Raw genomic sequence first — 21,991 nt, 5'->3', positions numbered from 1 at the left:
TGCGCACACACACACACTCAATATATATATTCCCTCGCTAAGTTGCTAAAAAGCTAACTGCAAACAACGCCAAAACACATAGGAGTTGACAGTCTGAACTTGTTCTAGGTGTAGGGTACACCTGGAGACAAAGCCAGGTGTAGCCTACCTTTGGTGTGTGCCTATAGGCTAACACAGAATTCTGCACCCTACTGCCGCACTGGGTAGTATACCAGCAGGCCAGCCAAATATGTGCAAGGATGGGAAAAATACAGAACAGGAGTTAGGTAACTTTCCAGAAAGAACATTCAGTTCCAACAAACTACTGGCCAAAAGGAAACTACATTTGTCAATATCTTGTCAATGTTTTGGTTGCAATGCCTGTCCCACCCAATCTGAGATAGGCATCGCTCCAAGTACAACAACACTCACTTTCCATTTCTCAATTCCCTTAACTAAAAATGAGTCTTGTACACTTTCCCATTGACGTTTTTCATGCAATTTAGTGCATCTGTGAATTTATGCATCTGTACGAGTCCAACACGGCTGTCCACAGGCTGTCACTGCACAATCCATCTCCTCATCTACCAATACTACAGCTCCCACAGGGTCACACGGGGCCACAGCATGTTCCACCATTTAAAACGCTATTCGCCAGAACAAGCACAGATTTCGGTGATGACAGTGGGCGAGTGAGTGAGTGGTGGAGTGAACAGTGGAGTGAGCGGTAGAGTGAACAGTGTAGTGAGCGGTGAGGAGTAAACAGTAGAGTGAACAGTGTACTGAGCGGTGAGGAGTAAACAGTAGAGTGAGCAGTGTAGTGAGCAGTGAGGAGTGAGCGGTAGAGTGAACAGTGTAGTGAGCGTGAGGAGTAAACAGTAGAGTGAACAGTGTACGTGAGCGTGAGGAGTAAACAGTAGAGTGAGCAGTGTAGTGAGCAGTGAGGATAACAGTAGAGTGAGCAGTGTAGTGAGCAGTGAGGAGTAAACAGTAGAGTGAGCAGTGTAGTGAGCGGTGAGGAGTGAACAGTAGAGTGAGCAGTGTAGTGAGCAGTGAGGAGTAAACAGTAGAGTGAGCAGTGTAGTGAGCAGTGAGGAGTAAACAGTAGAGTGAGCAGTGTAGTGAGCAGTGAGGAGTAAACAGTAGAGTGAGCAGTGTAGTGAGCAGTGAGGAGTAAACAGTAGAGTGAGCAGTGTAGTGAGCGGTGAGGAGTAAACAGTAGAGTGAGCAGTGTAGTGAGCGGTGAGGAGTGAACAGTAGAGTGAGCAGTGTAGTGAGCAGTGAGGAGTAAACAGTAGAGTGAGCAGTGTAGTGAGCAGTGGGAGTAACAGTAGAGTGAGCAGTGAGTGGCGTGAGGAGTGAACAGTAGAGTGAGCAGTGTAGTGAGCAGTGAGGAGTAAACAGTAGAGTGAGCAGTGCAGTGAGCAGTGAGGAGTAAACAGTAGAGTGAGCAGTGTAGTGAGCAGTGAGGAGTAAACAGTAGAGTGAGCAGTGTAGTGAGCAGTGAGGAGTAAACAGTAGAGTGAGCAGTGTACTGAGCAGTGCAGCAGGCCTAAGCACTCAGGCCCTGGCCCAGTACAGTTGGCCCAGGAGCAGCACACTGGCCGGCTCTGACAATGGAGCAGATGTCTGATGCGAGTGGGAAAGATGAATGACCTGCTCTTTCCAAAGCCTCGCTTTGATAAGCACAAACTGGCCCTCAGCTTTGTCCCTGCTGCAGGCAGCTCTGACCAAAGGTCCTCAAGAGTTTCTGCCTTTCTGAGATCTGAGGGGCTAGCTGCAGCCCCGGAAGCCCCCCCTTCCACTCCCCCTCCAGCAGGGATCAGTGCTCTTCATTCCTGGCCCTGGGGGGCCGCAGGGTCCGCTGGTTTTCGCTTTCGCCTCAATACCAGCGACGGATTCAGACCCAAGAGACCAGGTGAGGTGAGTTAACTGCGACTGCTTTAATTGACCAATCAAGTGCTGAGTAACTACAGAAACCAGCAGACCCTGCAGCCCGCCAGGACCAGGAACGAAGATCTCTGTAGTGGATGTTGACTCGCCGTCTCCAGGCAACATAACGGCTGTGTGACTGGCCCAAGCCGGCATGAAACTGCCTCTCTGCTGTAGACCCTGTACAGACCCAGCTTCACCTCTGAGCTCAGCGCACCCTGTGAGGCTCTGAGAGAAGACACAGCAGCAGCACTGCACACACGCACGCACGCACACACACACACACACACACACTCACACACTCACACGCACACACACACACACTCACACTCACACTCACACTCACACACTCACACACAAACACACTCACACTCACACTCACACACAAACACACTCACACGCACACACACGCATGCACACACGCACGCACACACACACACACACACACACAAACACACTGCACACACACACACACACGCGCACGCACCACAGACACACACACACACTCACACGCACACACACGCATGCACGCACACATGCACGCACACACACTTGTGCATGCACACACACACACACACACACACACTTGTGCGCACACGCACACACACAATTGTGCATGCACACACACACACACACACGCGCATGCACACGCGCACACATGCATGCACGCACGCACACACACACACACACCAACTCCGCGGTCTCACAGCAGAAGTGGATGGAGACGTGGGCTCCAGCCTGCACTGACCCACATCTCATTATAGCGTTAAGCGTGCTTACGATAAGTCCCGAAGACACCGCTGCCACTCTTAATTAGCCCGTGTGTGCTGCCTGGAGCCGGGGCAGCTGGACCGAATCATTATCATTTAGCAGAGAGCCGCGCGGCGCAGCGATCGCAGCTACGCAGCGACACGTCTGCACGGCCCTATCGCTGCCGGTTAAACATTACACAGGTGGCCGGCCTCTGCTCCGAGATACAGCACAAGGCCCTGCGTCACCACAAGGCTCTGCGTCACCACACGACTCTCTCCACTCGGCCGAGTCTGACTCCCATTAGGCACCGACACGCCGCCCAGGAGCCCAACTCTCACCGGCCTTTCAACTCAACGAAAGAAAAAAGACCCGCTTAACAGCGTCACCGAACCTTTTCTCTCCGGCACAAATACCACGTACAGGACTGCGTGAAACTGAAACCGGCGTTTCTGCTCACGCGGACACGGTCGCCCCCAAACGCACCTGCTGCGCCTCGTAGGTCACAGAGAAGGAGCTGTCCTCGTCCTCGTCCTGGTTGCCGTTGGCCCAGGAGCAGTTGGAGTCGTCCCGGTGCTCCAGGGGGGTCCCCTGGCTCAGGGCGGCCTCCAGCTGAGGCAGCAGGTCGTCCCCCAGGAGGTCGGGGGCCTCCAGCTCCCCAAACGCCCCGCCGTGACCTCCCACTTGCTGCAGGAGGTTCTCGTCCAGGGCCGGGTAGCCGTTGCCGGCGGTTACCGGCGGCGCGGCGGCCGTCTGGCAGACGCCCTGCTGGGCGGAGGGGTGCTGGCTCACGGCTCCGGAGTAGCAGCCCATGTCCGGGGAGAAGATGGCGGGGCTGCTGTAGGTTCCCTGAGCTGGCCTGGGGTGGTGCAGGGCCTGGAACGGGCACTTCCCCGCCTGGCTCCCGGGCCCCTGCTGCTCCTGCGGCTGGCCCAACGCGGGGAGCAGCGAGAAGGCGTCGCCCGCCCCCGAGAAGTCCGGCATGGTGGGCGCGTGCAGGGCGGAGGCCTTGGCGGGACCGGGGGGCGCCGGGGCCGGAGTTCGGGGGTCGCCGGTGCCCATCGCCGGCTGTCCCGGGAAGGAGTACTGGGGCGGAGGGTAGGCGGCGCCGGAGGTGACGGAGCAGGAGGACAGCGCCGGCGAGCGGGAAAACGGCAAAACGGTCACGTCCTCCGCGGGACCGGGGAACTTCTGAGCCCCCTGACAGCTCAGCATCCGGCCCTGCTGCTGCTGGGAGCCACCCGGAAAGGAGGCGCTGTGGCTGTGGGCGTCCAGATAGGCCTTGGGGGGCTGGGCCATGGCGTTAGCGGCTCCCCCTTGGTGGAAAGGGCTGCCATTGCGGCTCCCGCCAGCGGTCAGCGGCAGGGAACGGGGCAGGCCGTGGGGGCTGGGCTGCCGCTGCTGCTGCTGGAGCTGCTGCTTGGGGGCCAGGCTTCCCTGGTAAAAGTCAAACTCGTGGTGCTCCGGAAAGGCCTTGCTGTGCGGGTGCAGGGCCTGGGGCTGGGGGCCCACGTGCGGCGGGGGCTGCTGCTGCTGCAGGTGGTGGGGCCGGTGGTGGTGCTGGTTAAGGTGCTGATGGTGCTGACCGGGCTGCTGCGGCGGCGGCAGCTGGTGAAAGGAATTGCCGTTCTGGTCCTGGTTGCCCCACATGGGGCTGCTGTCGGGGAAGAGCCCGTTGGATTGGGGCGCCTGCTGGGCAGGGGAGCTGTGGAACTGGGCATGCTGGGACAGCACGCCTCCGCCGCCGCCGACGGCCCCGCCCTCGGAGGCGGGGAAAGGCTGTCCGATTGGATGAGGGGCCTTCATGGCCTCGAAATGGCTGATCTGCTGCTCGAAGGTCAGGCCCTGCTGGGAGGTGGCGGGGCCCAGGCCGGGGTGTTTCGCCATGCCCAGGGGCTCCACCTGCAGGGGCTCGAACTCCACGCTCAGGTTCAGCTCGTCCACCAGGGACACGGGGCCCGAGGCGAAGCTCTCGTCCGAGAGCGCCTCCAGCCCGCCCCCAAACAAGTTGGGGTCGTCGAAGAAGTCCATCATGGGGTCAGTCATTGCGCAAGCTCACGCAAAAAAAAAGACCTTCCCAGATCCCCCCCCCACGCCGGACTCCTGCTGGCTTCTCGCTGTTCTGTGGCTGAAAGGTTCACAGGACACAGAACCACGAGTCATCCATTAAGGGAAGCTGAGAAGACAGCTCTCCAGTTCGTTACAAACAGTTCCTGTATGGTAGGAGAGGGAGAGGGAGAGGGAGAGAAGGAGAGAATTCAAAGTCAGTAAGATTGTGAAAAACCTCAAGGCTGGATGTTGACTCAAATTTTGATATAGCAAACAAAAAAAATTGATAAAACTCAAGAGGATAGGAGGAATACATCAGTTTCTGTAATTATGCTGAATGTTTATTTCCCTGGTTCGAGTTTCCTACACACAAATAAAAGTTACTTTTCTGGGACAGAACAACTTCTTAAACAAAACTCATAATTTATTTTCACTTTTTATTTTCCAAAAAAAGCTCATGAAAACCCAAAAAAAAAAACAGAACTTCTCAAACATGTACATGTAATCTGTAAATTAACCGAAAAAAACTACTTTATGGTAATGTTTACACAATTTAAAAGCAGACCTTAGCATACAAAACGAAATGTCCCTCCACCATTTTTTCCAGCAGACAATTCCACACGATGCGATTCACACATCACAAATTCATCTCCATCGCGTCTTCGCTCCTTATACACGCAGCTCAGCCGAAGACAACGGGGGGGGGGGGACGGGGGGGAATGCACCTGGCACCAGCAATTACCCCCCCGAGTAACTGCAATCCCGCAGGAATGGCAGGTGAGGTCTGGTGAACGGCAGGGAACACTGCGGCGAGATTCCTCTTCCTAAAGGAATTAGGTGTGCAGTGTCAAACGGCACCTTAACGCCCCCCCCCCCGCCCCACCCCACCCCACCCCGCTCCCGTGTGGGAGACTGGATGACAGCACTCCCCCTACACACACACACACACACACAGCGTGGCGCTGAACACACCTGACGAGGACAGACGGGAGCTGTCTGGTCGCAGCCGGGCTCCTGCCACATTAATTACCCGCCTATTCCCGCCCGCTGCACCTCAGCCGTACCCTGCCTTACCCGCGGCGTCCCCGGGTTCGACACGCCAAAACCTGCCGTCAACACCGCCGGCAGACGCTACATTCCTCCATTATAGGACGCACGGTGCCGTGTACACATTTATACAGGCATGGCTATGACACACTCCTCCACACACAGGAGCCAAATGCCAAACATTGAAGATTTTTATTAGTCCAATCACTCTTTAGCACCACCCCCCCCCCCCCCCCCACCCCCCGAATCTCTTTCTATTGTGTCTGGGTTTTACTTTATTTTTTTGGCTTCAGACACCGTGCAATGTCTCCAAAAATTCTGGCAGCCGATGGGGGACACTCTAGCGCGGCCTGCAGCCGGACGCATGCTCAGAGGACTAAAGTGCAGTGACTTAGCAGGCTTCCCCTGGGTGCTATCCAAAAACTCTGAGTCAACGCCACCTCCTCCCAGCACTACAGTCCAGCCAACGGTGCAGAACTCTGTGTGACACACACAAACTTAACACTTCATCAGCCCTGCTTCCGGAACATACCTGCATTAGACTACGTAAACAAGACAGGAAAGAATACACTTATTTAGATTTATTCACACAAGAACACGTTTATAAACGTGATAGTCAGATTAAAGATTGACAATTCTTAAAAAGAATGACAGTTTTTCCCACTTGAAATATATATGCAGTATTTTACGGTACCAAAATGAAAAAGAACCCTGTTGCAACCGACGTTATGTCAACAGGTAAAGTACTACTTTTTAAAATTTTCACCTCTCAGCACTCATCCACAGCTTCACCTGTGCAAATAGTTCTGCTGGATTTAAACGAAAGCAGCGCAAATTAATGCATCTCTGTATTCCTTATTTTCAGTGTTTAAGCCTACGACATCAAATAGCAACGGCCAAAAAAAAAACAAACTTCTAAATAAGAAATTTTAAAAAGTTGTGAGTGCCTATTTCAAAGCATTGCTCGACATGAGAGGATATCTGAAGCAAGTGAACTGAAATAAACCAAACCACACCCGTGCAAACCTAACCGTGGCGTAGAAAAATCAAACGCTTTGGGTATTTTGTTCACCTGAACGGTCGCGTCCCCACTCAAAAGCCAACCGCAGTGTACATGAAGGTGAACAAACCAGACATATCACTTCCACTAAGACGTGTTTTGCATCAGTACGAAAACTTGCCACAAAATATGTGCTTTGTATTTGTGTAGATGATATTGTGGAGAGGAGAACCTTTAGCTGATAATACAACGTATTATATTTAAGTAGTTAACATGGAAAATGCTTGATTTACTCTACTCAGAAACACCTATGATAATAATCATAATCTTTCTTACAATCATTCAGGTACCCATGCTGTAGGAACTTCAAATCTACCATCTTGGCAGTTATCTCAGGGAAACTCAAAACTCCTGAAATGCAAGAAAGGATATCCTGATTTTGCATTTCATGGCTAATTTTCATATTTCTTGCATACAGGCACTGCTTAATTTCACCCCAAAGAGAGGCGTGGGACAGGTTTTCATTTTCAAAAGTGGCCTGGATAACCGATTGGGATTGTCGCTTTCTAATTCGGTTTTAAAAGTTGGCGTCACTAGGGTAGCCTGGCATTTCAGTGAGCGACTAAACCCGCTGGAACTGGACGAGACTCAAAAACGATGCAACCGCACTCTCGACGAGGCTTCAGAGTCTCTGGATGGCGCGGCAATTCAACAGTACGCTGAACCGCCACAGGTGTCGCTCAATCCCGTCGACTTCAAAACAGACCTGCCCCCGGGATTAATGGGCGCCGACCTCACGACGGATTACCACAGGCGCAGGAAGCGAACTGGAGCCCGCACAGGATAAACAGATCACCACGAAACGTTGTGAAACGCGGGGTCCCAACTGCCCCGACTGTAACATTTAATTGCCGAGTAAAACCTTTGCCAAATGCGATCCTCCCTTGTCGTAAATTGAGACTTAAGACACAGCTACTTCTGCACAGCACTGTGTTCCTTAACCACACACACACACACACACACACACACACAAAGAGCAATGTCATTTCTAAATTAATGAGCAAATTTATCAGATAATTGTGTTTTTTAACCAAATGCCTTGTATGAACATGTTAGAAAATACTAAAAGCATACTGAGCATTTTGAATAGCTATGCTTAAAATGCAGGCATGTGTGAAATTAAACATTGTCAATTCAGATTGTAAGCGGAAACAAGAAATTGCAGAAACACATCGAAGCACATCAAAAATTGTCAGCTAATTTTAAGCTGTGAACATATGAAGAGGACAGGCACTAACAATTTGAAAACCATGTATTCAACAATAAAATATGTTAAATGCTGGTGTCACATGAACACAGCACGTGAGGAAATTTAAAATGTTAGAATTAAAAATTGTTAATAAAGTGCTCTATGATCCCGTGGCTCTCACAATATTAGTTACAACGACTCTGTAAACCAAAATAAATGTAACCAGGGAATCACTTGTCGCATGTAACTTCATAACGCCATTATAAGAAGTGACCTGGGCCTTTTCAACGTGCAGCAGTATGTCAACAGTCAAAACGCTTTTCACGAAGAAGCATAGGTCAGAAATGTCTAAAACTATTGTATTTAACATAATCACATGTTTATGGCATCTAAAAAAAACAAAAAAACAGAAAGAACACATCCGGTATTCGGTGGTAAGGGGCAGTAATTGTAGCAACTACCAATTCCCTATGTGTGGGGTCTAAAATCCATCAGGCTAGTGAGCTGTCAACAACACAAATGACAGAGAGAAAGGGTTACAGAGTAGCCATACGGATCACCTAACCTTAGCAGCGGACACGTTTTGGTTTTATGTGATCTTGTTTGTTCCAGCACGTCATAGTAGTTACTGGTAACATTTCCTGTTCTGAAGAAAAATGTAGCTACAATTCGATGGTAAAAAGAATCCACGCAACAAGCAACAGGTCGATACAAATTAACAATTGAAATAGATCAACTTTCTTGTTCGGTGCTAGTTTTGTATTCTTTCATATGTTGGTAGTTACGCATTTACTTACTACTTTAGCTATTTTACCTTAACATTCGGTTGTTTCTTTGTTTATCCTGGGTCTGCACTATCCAGACCGAGTGTCATATCTCCGTATTACACTTGTTATTTCCCCCTCGTCCGACAAATTAAATAGGCGTCAACAATTTTAACGTCACTCGTTCTTATCTCTCATAACTGTAACGGAAAAAACGAAGGAATTTTTCTTGTGCCAATATAACAGATCCCCAGAAATGGGATTAGCGACATGTCGCTAGCTAGCTAGCTAGTTAGCTAGCTAGCCAACAATCAGGACCAATCATCTGCCAGCTGGTCGGATAGATATGCAGGTTCGCAAGCTAGCTCGGAAGCTGGGTCACACCGGCCTTAGCTGCCCCAGGGAATTTGATACACCACTTCTAAACGCAGACTGCCAGCGGTCCATTAGGATGCGAAGTACTATGACCGAGGTCTTGCACCCTAGGGCTTCAGAACACATCGATAGGACATGTCATTAAGCTAGCATGCTAACTAGCGTGCCTCTTGGTGATACCTCCACCCCGGTATTATTTGCTAGCCACGGAGCTAGTTGGCTAGCCAGCTAGCTTTCTCTATAGCTAGATTATGACGCAATGAGCAACTAGCTGACCAAGAAGAGTACGTTAGTGAGGCCGTGAGGTTATCTTTGCTCTATACGTTCCTGGGATAAGGTTAGAAGTCAGGCAGACAGAGACCGTTAACTAACCTTATATTGCCACCAACCTTAGCATCCTGTGTACGAGCAAGTGTCGTGTCGTCTTCAGAGAGGTCTTCGTCCCTTGTCTAAGCTAGCAAGGCAACCAACCAGCTTGGGTAGCTATCAGACGAAACCGGTATCCCTTTCCAAGTAGGCAGCCTAGCTTAAAGTATGCAATAGATTTAGCGCTCCGAATATCTGGAAAGTTACACTCACAGAAACGGGCCAAACTTGCTCTCGGCGGTGAGCTCAGACAGCTGGGCTAGCCAGACCTTCCATTTGTTAAGGGAGCGAATCGCACACGTGTTTCCACATCGCCACTTCTCTTCCCCAGCCTATGGTCTGGTGTCGTGACGCCAACGTAGTGGGAAACGGAGGAGGAGGAGGTAATCGTCATTCACACAGACACGAGCCCCAGCCTGTGGCACAACCTTGTTTCGTACACGGGAATCTCCTAATTCCTAGACCACCCTCCCCCAACCCACCAAGAAAAATAAAAGGCATATTCTAGCCTTGTTGCCTACGTGCGGTAGCAGCCATTGCGGAAGCGGGTGTCAGTATCCCAGTTGACATATTTCATGTCTGAGGGAGGTGTTGCCGGTGTGATGGTGGAGAAATAAGTTAGGTTTTCGAGAGGGGTTCCCTGTACTCGCTGGCCAACACAAAAGATCTTTTTAGGCTTTGCTAAATGACAGCCGGTTCGCTACAACGGTGCCGAAACTACATGTTAGATAATATGGACACACAATTAGCTAAGTATTGATCACAAAACTTACCAGCTGAGGCGTATCTCCCTGACACAACACGAAAAATGTCGACGAGTAATAATGGCGGGCTAGGTTGCTAGCTAGCTAATTACAATTTCGAAGTTTTACTTGCACCTCCGCTGTAGATTTCAGTGGTTCCACCGCCGCCAGTGTGATGATACATATAATTTGCATGTCAGTTATTTGCCCTCTGATTGGACAGTTGGGAGTTTGTCCAATTCGGACCACCAGCGGCCGAGTTTCGGACTTGGCTTCTGCTCATACAGGATTTCGGTCTCACCTGGGTCCCAAAAGCACCTGTCAAAGCCCGAATTCAGACGGGGAATCCGGGAACCAAAAGGTTATGATGGGAGGACACACAAGATGGCCGCGCTGAAGGCTGAAGCCAATCGTCAGAGGTTTTACTTTGATTTCGTAGCTCTCTCGAAAAGAAATGTTGCTACTGTCGGGAAAGAGATAGTGGAAGTACGCTACTGTGCTGGCAACGCGCCGTGACCACGGCGTCCTCAGGTGGCTAGTCAGCGTACCGCACCTTACTTAAACAAGGTGGGACCTAACTGTGAAGGTGCAAAAATCATTTATCATACCAGTTGAAATCTGTGCATATCAGATACAAGCAGTTTGTATTTTGGCATTATAAGTTATTTCATTAAAATTGTTTTAATCACATTTAAGATCATTTAATCTGCAAGTTCATATCACATTACCCTACGTTTAACGTGTTATTTCAAGTTTTAACTGCTTTATTGCTTTCTATATATATTGAATTCACTATTATTTTGCTTTTGTTCTTTATTTGGGAAATGGGTTGAATATAAATAGGTGAAACGATGTGTAAGCCATCGTTGATTTTGAAAACCACGTGAATTATGAACTAAGAACATTTTGAGTGCGTGATGAAATCAGGTAATGGACGATTTAAATATAAATAAAAATGCATGGGCTATTTTTGTAAAATAAGTCTGGGCATACACCTTTCTGGAAAATGATTATTAATCGTTTTACTTTTTTCATTCAAGTAATTATGTGTATAGGAGTGCTCAGGCAATGAAATAAAAGGAGTCTTCACAGCTTCAGGTCAAGGCAAGTGAATCGCTATAAAGGTGAAGTTGCACTAGGGTTGCCAACTTTCTCACTACAAAATAAGGGACAAAGGGTGGCTGTGTGGGTATGGTGTTGTGTGAATATACAGTGTATTGGTTTGAGTCATTTATAATGATAGCTAATCTCTTACAGTCAAAGTAAAGATCAATACTCAACTGTCAGGCCTTGGCAATATAGGTTTTAATAATAGTTTGTGTTACTTTACAGCAGGTACCTTAAACACAGTCCTTTATTTGGAACCATTAGCCTATTACATCTTTTCATCTTCAACCCCTTCTCTGTCAAAACACTTGTGACTCTTGTACTGCAGCTCAGAAAAAGTCATCCCCTTCTTGTTAATCCTACAGGTGACGAACTTGGATTCAAATACTTTTCTGTGCTCTGTTGATCTTGCCTGGTCTAATGGAGCCTGCCTATATGACCAGAAGGCAGGGTTTGCACTTTTTTTTTTTTTTTTTTTGTTGAGTTTTTCATTGGTTCCAATACACCAGACAAGATCAGTAAATCATAGAAAAGTATTTTAATCCAAAACAAACACGCATTTTGAACCAGGTCTGGACTCCACCATGTGTCAGATCTTCTAACTGTACGTGCCAACTCCAGGGAAACTGGCTGTTTTTACCCTGCGTGGTAGTTCTTCCTGGTTGTAATCCCTGTACTGATGCTCACTCCACAGGTTAATGTAATTTCCATTAACTGCATTTTGTGCAGAGAGAAAGAGAAAAAAAAACGCTGGTAATGATTCATGTAGGTGTATGTTTTTATTGAGATTCAGGAAATATAAATATTAACATTTCCTGAATCTCAATATTAATGTCACGTGTCCATTTCACACATACACACATAAAATGTCCAGAATATACCATTGTCAACCTGATATGTTTATTATCATCTAAAGTATAGCTTTCTTGTTAAAAACACACCACCTGTACACAACAGCATCTCAGATATGTCTGAGGTCTTTTCATCAAGGGGAAAAAGTAAAGTGAACTAAATTTGCAGTAATAATTTGGTTGAATAATGTTCTGGATACTGTGAAACTGGAAACTTCAAAAATAATACTTATCAAACATTCCCAGCTACAGATAACCAGAGCCCAATACGCAGTTTACAGCAAAATGATATCCTGTCAGATAGGGCTGGTAGGCCAACCATTCTCACAAATCCATTACAGTTATACATCTGAAACCTCAGTTTCACAAAGGATAAATCTCTCACACACACACAAAATTAATTGTAAAAGACACACAAATGCCTATATAACCATCAACTTATGCATATTCAAGCCATATGTTCCATGTCCATATCTACTGAAATAATTTAAGACATTTAACATACAGTATCTGTATGTATTTAACAAACATACCGATTAAGAAAAATTCTAATTTAAAAGAACGTTTTAATATTTTTAAATCACAAACTTCATAATTAAATTTAAAAAATGTTGAAATGTCTGTAGCAATTTTCATAGGTTCAAGTTATGCAACAAAAATCTCAAAAACTGACGTTCCTAAATCCTGAGGCCACAAGCAAATATTCACCACAATCCATTTCCATTTCACAGAAAAGGGGAACCTGGTTCTATCTCTTATTTCCATACAGGAAGCAATTAATTTCAAGGCCAGAAAAAGTGAAGTGAACTAAAATGAAGTTCATAGAACCTATTCACACGGAAGTTCTGTAAAGATGCATCGGTTATCAAGTGGAGTACGTCTCGTGTTGGCGGTGCCCTCTGGTGGTGAATATATAAAAGTGCAGGCTTATGCCTGGAGAGGGTTGTCCTCTTTGCTGAATGGCTGCGCGGAACCCGGCTTCACCCACGACAGTCCTGACACCTGCAGCCCCTTGTGTTGATCCTCAGGCCGTCTCTAGGCAACAGTGACATGTTACACAACACACAGCATAGAAATTCCTCTCAGCCATTCAAAGATCGACTGGTTCTCTTCCAGTACAACAAACCCCTTTGAGAACTCGATCTCAATGGGAACTTGACTCCTAGACATGGGTTAAACTCGTCTTTTGCTTCATTCATTTTCCTTAACCATATTTCATGGTTTAACTGAACAGATGCACACATCCAAAATAATGCACACATTTCAAGTTCACAGAGGTAGTTTTACAGTATTAAGGTTTGAGAACTCACTTTGTGTGTGAACATCTTCTGCTTTGCTTCATCATGAACAGCTGGGTTCCACGGAGAGAAGCTGAAAGATCAATGCACATTTACAATACAAAACCTAAAGGTGACTGAGGAATATCAGATTGATGCTTGCCAGCACAAAAGAGTATGCATGATCAAGAAATTATTTTGAACTCAATTTATTGGGTAAATTTGTCAGCCTTTGATGTAACGTTCCAATTCTTCTTTGGCGTTTATCTTGTGATTAAACTGTTCACTTGTGCAAAAATACAACTTGATACAACCACCCTTTAGCCCTAATTAAAATAAGAGGTTTCCCAAAAAAAAAGGCAGGAAAAAAGGTGCAAAAGCTAAACATACAAAACTATTGTCAGCCAGTTTAGAACAAGAACAGCAAAACAGAATACAGGATTGTGAAGCACTTTGGCTGCCCTTTTCCTTGCCTGAAAGGTGCTCTATAAATAGTTTACTGTTAGTTCCTATTAGTCTTTTCATGGCTACAGTTACACCAGTTGAAAGAAAGAAAAATAAATAGAAAACCATGTGTGTGCATCTGCTGAAGCCTCATAGACATTTACACAGCTTTTGGAATCTTATGGATTGCATACCTTATTGCATACGGATCATCCATCTTAGGCTGGTCAAAGAGATGGCTGTTGCATAGTTTCACACTGTCTACCACCTTGCTTTTGAACAGGTGAACATCTTTTTCGTACCTGACCGAAAAGCACACAAGACAGGAAACTAGCCTCAGCAATCAATCAAGCACTTCAGGTTAGGTTAGGTTAGGTTCTGTAGACATTGTTCAACTGTACCCTGGATGTGGCTCAACGGCTGCAGGGCCGACTGTGGTGACACAGTCCTGGCACCACTTGCCCCCTGTGCTCCCGGTAGCCAAATATTTGCACAAAGACAGGTACCCTTTGCCCCCACTGTACTGCTCGTGTGCGTCTTGTGGCCTAGACCAAAAGGTCACGTCAATCCCAGAGTGCCACAGCAAAACTGGCTCCGCTTACAAACTTCAGACAGCAGACATCTGGGGCTCGACTTCAGCAACGACCTCTCCAAATCTGTAAATATCAGAATTTGGCAGAGTAGCACCAACTCCCCCGTGGGTTGTGTGCTACCCCTGTTACGGCCTGTACGTCCGGCTGGCCGATGCGGTCAGTCCCGACGCCCCAGACGCCCCAGACCCAGCGCGACCGCGAGCAGCCCAGTCTGCAAAGGGCAGGGGCGCCGGCAGGACACTCACAGGACGGCAGCCTCGGGGTTGAGCGGCTCCACGGTGTGGATCTTGTAGAAGACGGCGCGCGCGTACATCAGCACCTGCCAGATGTGGTTGTGGTTCCGTCTGTGGGCACAACAGGGGGGGAAAAAAAAAAAAAAGAGGCGAGGGTTAAAACACTGATCCAGTGGGGTTGAGCTGGGCCACCCACGCTCACAGAGAAGGTACACTTTAGAAAACAAACAGGGGTTGGGGGGGGGGCGGGGGGGGGGGCGCTAAAAACAACAGACTAGAATCCGGGGGTGTTCTCCAGCTCGTGCTTCAGGACAAAATGTCCCAGGCCGACTCAGCCGACGTCGCGTCCCTGCGGCTACGCTGTTCGGTAACGGAAGCGCTGCACTCTTAATCAGCGCGTGGAGGGCGTGGCTAGCAAAGCCGGCTGACTTTACTCCTGCCGATTGAGAAGAACAGAGCGCAGGCAGGCTCCGCCCTCTCTCTGAGGGCGCCAGGCACAGGTTTTGACTTCAGGGCTGACCATTGAAAGCCATCAGCAGTAACCACGCTGCAGAAGCAGAGACAGAGCTTCACTTTTGGACAGCCTCGCCCCACAGTCAGCATGAGTGTCCTGAATCCTGAACTTCCCATGGTAATCACTTTCCTTTTGTGCCGACGCTTAACATTTCAGTTACCTGCAGTTGACATTGTAGGTATCCCAATATCAACCATACATCTACAATTTTGCATGAACCACAGATCAATCACAATATTTTATATAGGTTTAATTAATGCTTAAAACTTTTTTTTTTTTTTTAAAGGCAAATGGAGGAGGGATTCAGAAAATGAGGTGAAAAGACACATCACAGCAGGTTTCAGACATGGCTGACCTCCACTTCGTGAACGCTCTCTTGACATCCAGCTCTCCTGATACTGGATCCACTAAGGGATGAAAGATTGGAATATCAAACACCACCCTCTGAAAAGGACAGACAAAAGCAAGCAACAGAACACGCATTACCGTTCAGAAGGGGCAAATTCTTCCACGCAGCACATATCAACTCAAAGCTGCTCTGTAAACATCACCTCCCCCTCCCAGAGGGTCACTGCGACCACTACTACCGCACCAGGTCAGCACAGCATAACACAACAAAGCCCGTTAAGATAACGGTTATCAAATGTGCAAAGAAGATTTAAGAAACTTCTCATCCTCCACTCTCCTAGATGCTAGATGCAAAAAGAAGAAAACTACAACCTAACTGCATTAAAAAAATATATATAATAGCACAAATTCAATTTCCTACTTTGAAATTTTTTGCCTTGTCAGATAGATAGAATGGATGTGTGTAAATAAAAAGCCATCACTCGAATGATCATTGACAAGTTTTTGTGGGACTTACTGGGCAATCTCCATCGGGATAGTTGTCTGGGATGTGGACGGTGAACCTGAAGACCCCGTCCTGATACAAACCATGTCTTATAAATATAACCCCAAACCACGCTGAGAAAGAGAGAAGACTGAATTACAACCCATCTGTCGTACATGTTAATTACACAGACTTGTTACAAATAAGAGAGGAAATGGTCTTACTTAATGCTGATCGGTAGGAAGGCTGTATATAAATTCCAGGTAGTTTCTGCTTGACCACCAACGTGCTGCAGAAGGCAAAACAGCACTGAATCATATCCTCAATTAAGCAGACCCATGAGATCTTGTGCATTATACACTCACCAAACACTGAAAATAACTTTAATAAGTATGGTCTATGCACTTAAGAAATAAATCAGATTATGTATTTACTGTGTAAAATCAACTAGCATTTAAAATCTTCTCTACCCAGCATTTATAACTACAGTTAGACTGGTCAGCCTGACACGGAGTATCCATCCAATTTATCAACATCACTGCATGAAAGGACATTGCCACTGTGCCCAAAGCATAGTGTGATCAGGCTAAAGGTATCTGTATTATTATTATTATTATTAATTACATTTATATAGCACTTTTCCAAATGCTCAAAGTGCTTTACAGTGAGGGGACTCACTCACCACCACCATGTGTAGCACCACCTGGGGATGCACGGCAGCCAATTGCGCCAGAACGCTCACCACACATAAATGGTAAATGGTAAATGACGCACTTAATAGCGCTTTATCCAAAGCGCTTACAATAATGCTCCATCGCAGAGCAGTTAGGGTAGTGTCTTGTCAAGGACACTCGACACGCCAGGCGGGTTTGACCGGCACCTCCGACTGCCAGACAATCGGTCTTACCTCCTGAGCTATGTCGCCCACATTAGCGAAGGTGGAGAGGGAGAGATCATTTATTTAGCCAATTAAGTCTGGGGATGATTTTTAGTGGCAAGTTTTTTGCGAGAGTCAGATCTGGGATTTGGCCAGGACCCCGGGGGAACCCCCTACATTACAGGAGACATGGTACTGAGCCACAGCCTGTGACCCGGACGTGTACTCACAACTCCGCCAGCAGCGAGTACTCCAGGTAGAACGGCCCGTACGCCGCGTGGGTCCCGTTGGCGGGCGGCACGGACACAGCGGGCGAGAGGGGCTTCGTGACGGGGACGGCGTTTTTCGGGATGCAGGGAAGCTGCTTCCTGCCGTAGGCCCGAGGGGAGCCCAGCCTGGGTGAACCCTGTCCCCCTCTATCCTCACCGTCTGGCCTCTGGAACAGGAACCAGAAAACACTCCGCTACGATTTCTGTGTGCTTTACCACACAGCATGTGTTACCAGTAAGACCATAAAAAGGATTGGCATAAAAAAAAAAGGCAGCAGCCTCCAGAAGATGGTTTGTCCAAAAAGGGCAAGTGAACCGGGCCACAGACAGGATGTCGTACTTAAGTATAACCCTATAGTGCTAGGCTATATGGCAGTCAGAGTGTAATGTTAAAAAGAGCCAAACCCTTACGCGAAATGTTAAGCATCCTCTGAAAAGAAATGAGTAAAATAACCAATCCCATGCCCCATACAAGAGATAGGAGGTGGAAAGTCCACGGTCACTGCAGTTCTGTAACCATCATTTAAGTGCGCACACTGTGCTAGATACCCGAGTGTTGGGCCTCCCTGTCCTTTTCAAAGCACACCAACGACACAACAGCTCGTACACAATATCATCCAGAAAAGCCACAATATCATCCACCGTTCGACTTACCTTACGGCTGGTGTTTGCGGACATGCTCCAGAAAGGGTTCATCACTCACGAGGGCAGCAAAAGGTAGTCTTAACCTGCCCGTCTCCAGGCACGGAGCTGCACGTGGCATCCGCCGCAACTTCTCACGGGAAACTGGGGGAATCGGTAAACAGTAAGCTACCAACACGGCATCCTCCACACACCAGTACTATAGGCAATCACATGTGCAGTGACAGCTGTTGGAAACCTGATCTGTCCACAGCACTTGTAGTTACCGTTGGTGACTGTCAGCTTGAGTGTCACTTATTGCGTCTCTCAACTGCTGTGCTCCGCAACTGGTAATTACGCATTAATTGGTGAAAATGCGTTCATCTTACAGTCAGGATAACTAAAGCAATTAGCACATTAGCGCCCTAAATTAAGTGACACCTTTTGGTTTTCAATGCAGCCTGTGAGAATCGTATGGCTAATTGTTTTATGATCTATTACAACCTTCACACTTCAAGACTTCGGTGCTTTAAGAAATGATTCAGCGCAAATCAAACCAAAATATTCAACTAGCGAATGTAATATAAAAGCCAGCAAGAAAATAAGACGTTACATTTACTTTATTCTTAAATTAACTCCGTAGTCAACGTTAGTTCCATGCAAGCTGCAGAGCGTCATCTCATCTCCAGTTTATCGAAAAAGTTTATAAATTCAACACGGAAAATTAGAAACGTGAGATGCGAAACCCAGGCAATGGCCTATTGACAGTTCACGTTACTAATAGCTCTAGTACTCCGTTCTTAGCTACTTGTTTTGGCATGAACCAATACAAAACACAAGTAAATGTAACAAGAAATCAACATTGGCAAGCCAACTCGTGATGTAACCAAAAGTGTGTGACGTCTAATCGTAATCCTAACCATGGGCGTTTCTTATTCCAGATAGATAGCGAATGTTAAACAGTCTACGTATGAACATTTTCAGCAACTGAGAAGTCTAGCTTTACTCCTGAAACTTGCCAAAATTACGGAAAAATTTCAGGAAAAGTCGTGTATTCTAGCTAGGGTTTACGAAGCTACAGTATGCATCAACACCGGGATATTTAACGTCTGACATTAGCAGGTTGCTAAATACTTTGCCAAGAAAGCCCGCTGCAATCGACACCACTTTACACAATGTGTTTGCAAAGATGAGAAAAATGCCAATGTGACAGGTATCACAAACTATAGGTAGCTAGCTAACGCCAGCATTGGTGAGCCTGGTCAGGCAGAGGGCAAGGACAATTTAGGTAAATAGCTAGCACAGCTAGCATCGTTAGACTAGCTAATGTCAACTATCAAGCTACCAATACAGAATTCCATGTTCTCACCTCCTTGTCCTTTTCCTATTGCATAGTATCCCACTCTGAATAATTGATGCACTTCACATCAGTTTCTACGACTGTGACGCTTCGCTTGTCAGTGTGTGGAATTAGAAAATAAACATTCCCGTGGACTGTCCATCAGACAGACATCTTTAAAGGAAAATACTAGGACACAGTGGCACGGCACCAGCCCCTTTAAAATATGCTACTCACAATGAGATATACGTTGTCATTGGTTTGCAGGCGAGTAAGTAACCAATATACGAAATTTGATTGTGTTATTTTACTGTCAATCATTATTTGACCCATACATGCAAGTTTTTATTGGCTAGTAGATTTGTTGAAGGAGAGGTCGAATGTTCTTGGCTTTCTCATTGGTGTATCGCAAGTCAATCAAAATAGTTTTGGAAGGTGTGGAATGTTGGGATGTAAACGTCGCTTTACGCTGAACACGTGTGTTATAGAAGGGGGCAATTTGGTGTAATATGTATGAACGTATATTACACAAGAAGGAAATGTATCTATCTATGTACTTATTTACGACTGAATTGACTAGAAGGGTTTCCCCTTTAACTATACTGAATTTGTTACCGGACTGTTAACATTAGGCTAAGTAGAGTGTGGACAATACACGGTAGCATGATGCAGTAACTGCCAGGTATAAATTTTAAATCCTCTTGGCAACTTGAACGAGCTATGCATTCATTGTGTACTATTCATATTTCCCCCAGTTCAGTTGAATTAATTCCTGTTGCAGGAAATATGACAGTACTGCTTTAAATAAAACCCCACTTTTACACCTTCAAAGACAAAATGTAGGCTATTTAATTTCTACTGTGTAAAAACACTTGTTAGCAATAAAATAAATGGTATTTCTACAAACATCAAAAGGCTTAAAATATTCGGTAAAAGACGACGCTTAACAGACAATTCCAAAACTTTTCCTATATCTTCACACTAAACATAACGTTATTTTGGTGGACTGACTGTGTTATAATAAAGGAGCAAAATTCAGGAATGATGCATGAGATGACTATTATAAAAAATTAATGGATGGCATTCAGAAAAGTGAGGGAAAGTTCAGGTGTATTGGGGGTCCCATAGTAACATCATCAATCAAGATGGAGGAGAGCAGACTAGCGTGTATGTTCCTCAAATCACGTACAACCATCTGCGGAATTTAAACTTTGTATCCACGAGCCGCGCTGCATACCCATTGCACCAGAAGACCGCAAATTCTATCTCGTAGAGCAGGTGGACTGCAGATTAGATGGAATACTCTTTTAGCATTAACGCGCCCTCCCCGGACAACGCTACACGCACAGGCGCTGCCCAGAATTGACCACAGTCAGAACTGCAGTCAGGGTTCATTTCCAGACTTCTGAAACAAACTTTGATCCATAAGTGCTTTATATTTTGGTATATTTAAGAGCTTAAAGAGTTTCACATTTTTCCTTCTTTAACAATTTATTGTGAGGATTGAGGGGTCGAATTTCCATCAGAGGAAGAACTATAACTTTGTCGGTAGATTTTTTTTCAGTGTCTACTATTTTGAGCACCTGAGTGGAACTGCAGCACGATATAGGAAATGACTGATTTCCAAACAATTAGTATCAGTAATTATTTAAAATAAATCTTATTTAATGCTTCACTGCTGAGATTAATTTATGAAATTGTCATTGTCCAGTCTGGAAGGTAAAAGCTAATTATAAAGTTCAATTATTGCTAGATTGTCTGGCTTTGTTTTGTTTCCTCTACACTTCATTGACAAAGGCAATTTGCAATAATTTTCTTTAGCAGGATCTCTAACAGTTTATCCACTGTCAAATCAGGACCCGTCTAAACATCAGAAGAGATTCAGATTTGCTGAGTGATTTATCCGTCACATAAATAAGAGAGTACAGCTTGAAACTGTATTTGGATTACACCGTTAATATCGCATTTAATTTTCAGGAATTAAAAATGGCTCAAAGACAATAAATTATGTTAATACTGTAATATTTGTTATGTGTGCCTTTATCTATTTTTCTCTAGGAAATACTTAATCCCAACAATCCCAAACACATTTATGAGACACACAAAGTAAATCCCTAAGAAGAACAAAAATATTACCTTTTTAGCACTATATGGCATTTAAATTGAAACATATTATTGCAATATAATAGTAATTTAGATTTTTTTATTTTATTCCCTCTAATGGAAGTGTTTAATATTTATTGTTAAACTGGTTGTGCCAGCCCCAATTCCCAGCACTATCACTAAGCAAACTGTGGCATACGGTTAATGGCTATCACATATACTGGTGTAATGCCTTTGGGATATTACACCAGTATATTTGGTCAGCAAATCCAGTTTGACATTCAGGATCGAAGGCAGCTAAGGACACGTTAAAAAACAATGTGGATATCCCAACTAGTTATATCGAGAAATGACCCCACAGAATTGTCCTTGTCATCACTTCAGCGATGTCTAATTTAACCCTTCAATGTGAATGTCATTTCACTAGTTTTTAAGTTCATTACACAAATTCTTCAGTGCATTGAGACACCCATGACCCTTATTTTTTCCAATTCTGTTGGTACGGTACTGAGATTTTTGACATTTAACCTAGAGCTCACTTTTACCTTTTAACAGACGGGCAGACCACAATGTCACAGTGGTTGTGACCTGCTACAGAAAGCTTCATGGAATGCATTGAAAGTTGTACGTTGCTGGCAAGAATTAATCCATGCTATTCAAAGGAGTCTGACAAAAAA

At 45.9% G+C, this 21,991-nt stretch overlaps 2 protein-coding genes across 2 annotated transcripts in view; both read right to left on the bottom strand.

The window, feature by feature from the left end:
* LOC135242642 (chromodomain-helicase-DNA-binding protein 9-like) overlaps positions 1-9,990 on the bottom strand; it is an 81,773-nt gene extending 71,783 nt beyond the window's left edge. Inside the window, exons 1-2 of the mRNA XM_064313796.1 lie at positions 9,518-9,990; positions 3,148-4,874 (exon numbers count right to left, since the gene is read on the bottom strand). Coding sequence (XP_064169866.1) covers positions 3,148-4,707 — 1,560 coding nt within the window. The 5' untranslated portion in view covers positions 4,708-4,874; positions 9,518-9,990. The remainder of the gene's footprint in view (positions 1-3,147; positions 4,875-9,517) is intronic.
* Positions 9,991-12,244: 2,254 nt separating this feature from the next.
* On the bottom strand, positions 12,245-19,423 carry LOC135241884 (AKT-interacting protein-like). Its single transcript, XM_064312641.1, has 10 exons — positions 19,242-19,423; positions 17,906-18,037; positions 17,213-17,418; positions 16,330-16,394; positions 16,139-16,239; positions 15,629-15,717; positions 14,772-14,870; positions 14,128-14,235; positions 13,523-13,583; positions 12,245-13,247 (listed from the first exon to the last, which is right to left on the bottom strand). Exons 2-10 carry the CDS (start codon positions 17,945-17,947, stop codon positions 13,140-13,142), a joined length of 879 nt encoding a protein of 292 aa, XP_064168711.1. The 5' UTR covers positions 17,948-18,037; positions 19,242-19,423; the 3' UTR covers positions 12,245-13,139.
* Positions 19,424-21,991: the final 2,568 nt, after the last annotated feature.

This window comes from Anguilla rostrata, chromosome 16 (assembly GCF_018555375.3).
Source record: "Anguilla rostrata isolate EN2019 chromosome 16, ASM1855537v3, whole genome shotgun sequence".
Taxonomy (NCBI): domain Eukaryota; kingdom Metazoa; phylum Chordata; class Actinopteri; order Anguilliformes; family Anguillidae; genus Anguilla; species Anguilla rostrata.
The sequence above is the reverse complement of the archived record's forward strand: the minus strand, read 5'-3'. Positions and strand labels throughout refer to the sequence as shown.

What these genes read in the sequence shown, in the direction of transcription:
- LOC135241884 (XM_064312641.1), bottom strand. Translation starts at nt 17,947, where the DNA reads ATGAACCCTTTCTGGAGCATGTCCGCAAACACCAGCCGTAAG. An exon ending in TACTCGCTGCTGGCGGAGTT is followed by an intron (nt 16,395 to 17,212) that starts GTGAGTACACGT and finishes TGCCTTCTGCAG; the next exon opens with CACGTTGGTGGTCAAGCAGA. An exon ending in AACCCCGAGGCTGCCGTCCT is followed by an intron (nt 14,236 to 14,771) that starts GTGAGTGTCCTG and finishes CTTTTCGGTCAG; the next exon opens with GTACGAAAAAGATGTTCACC.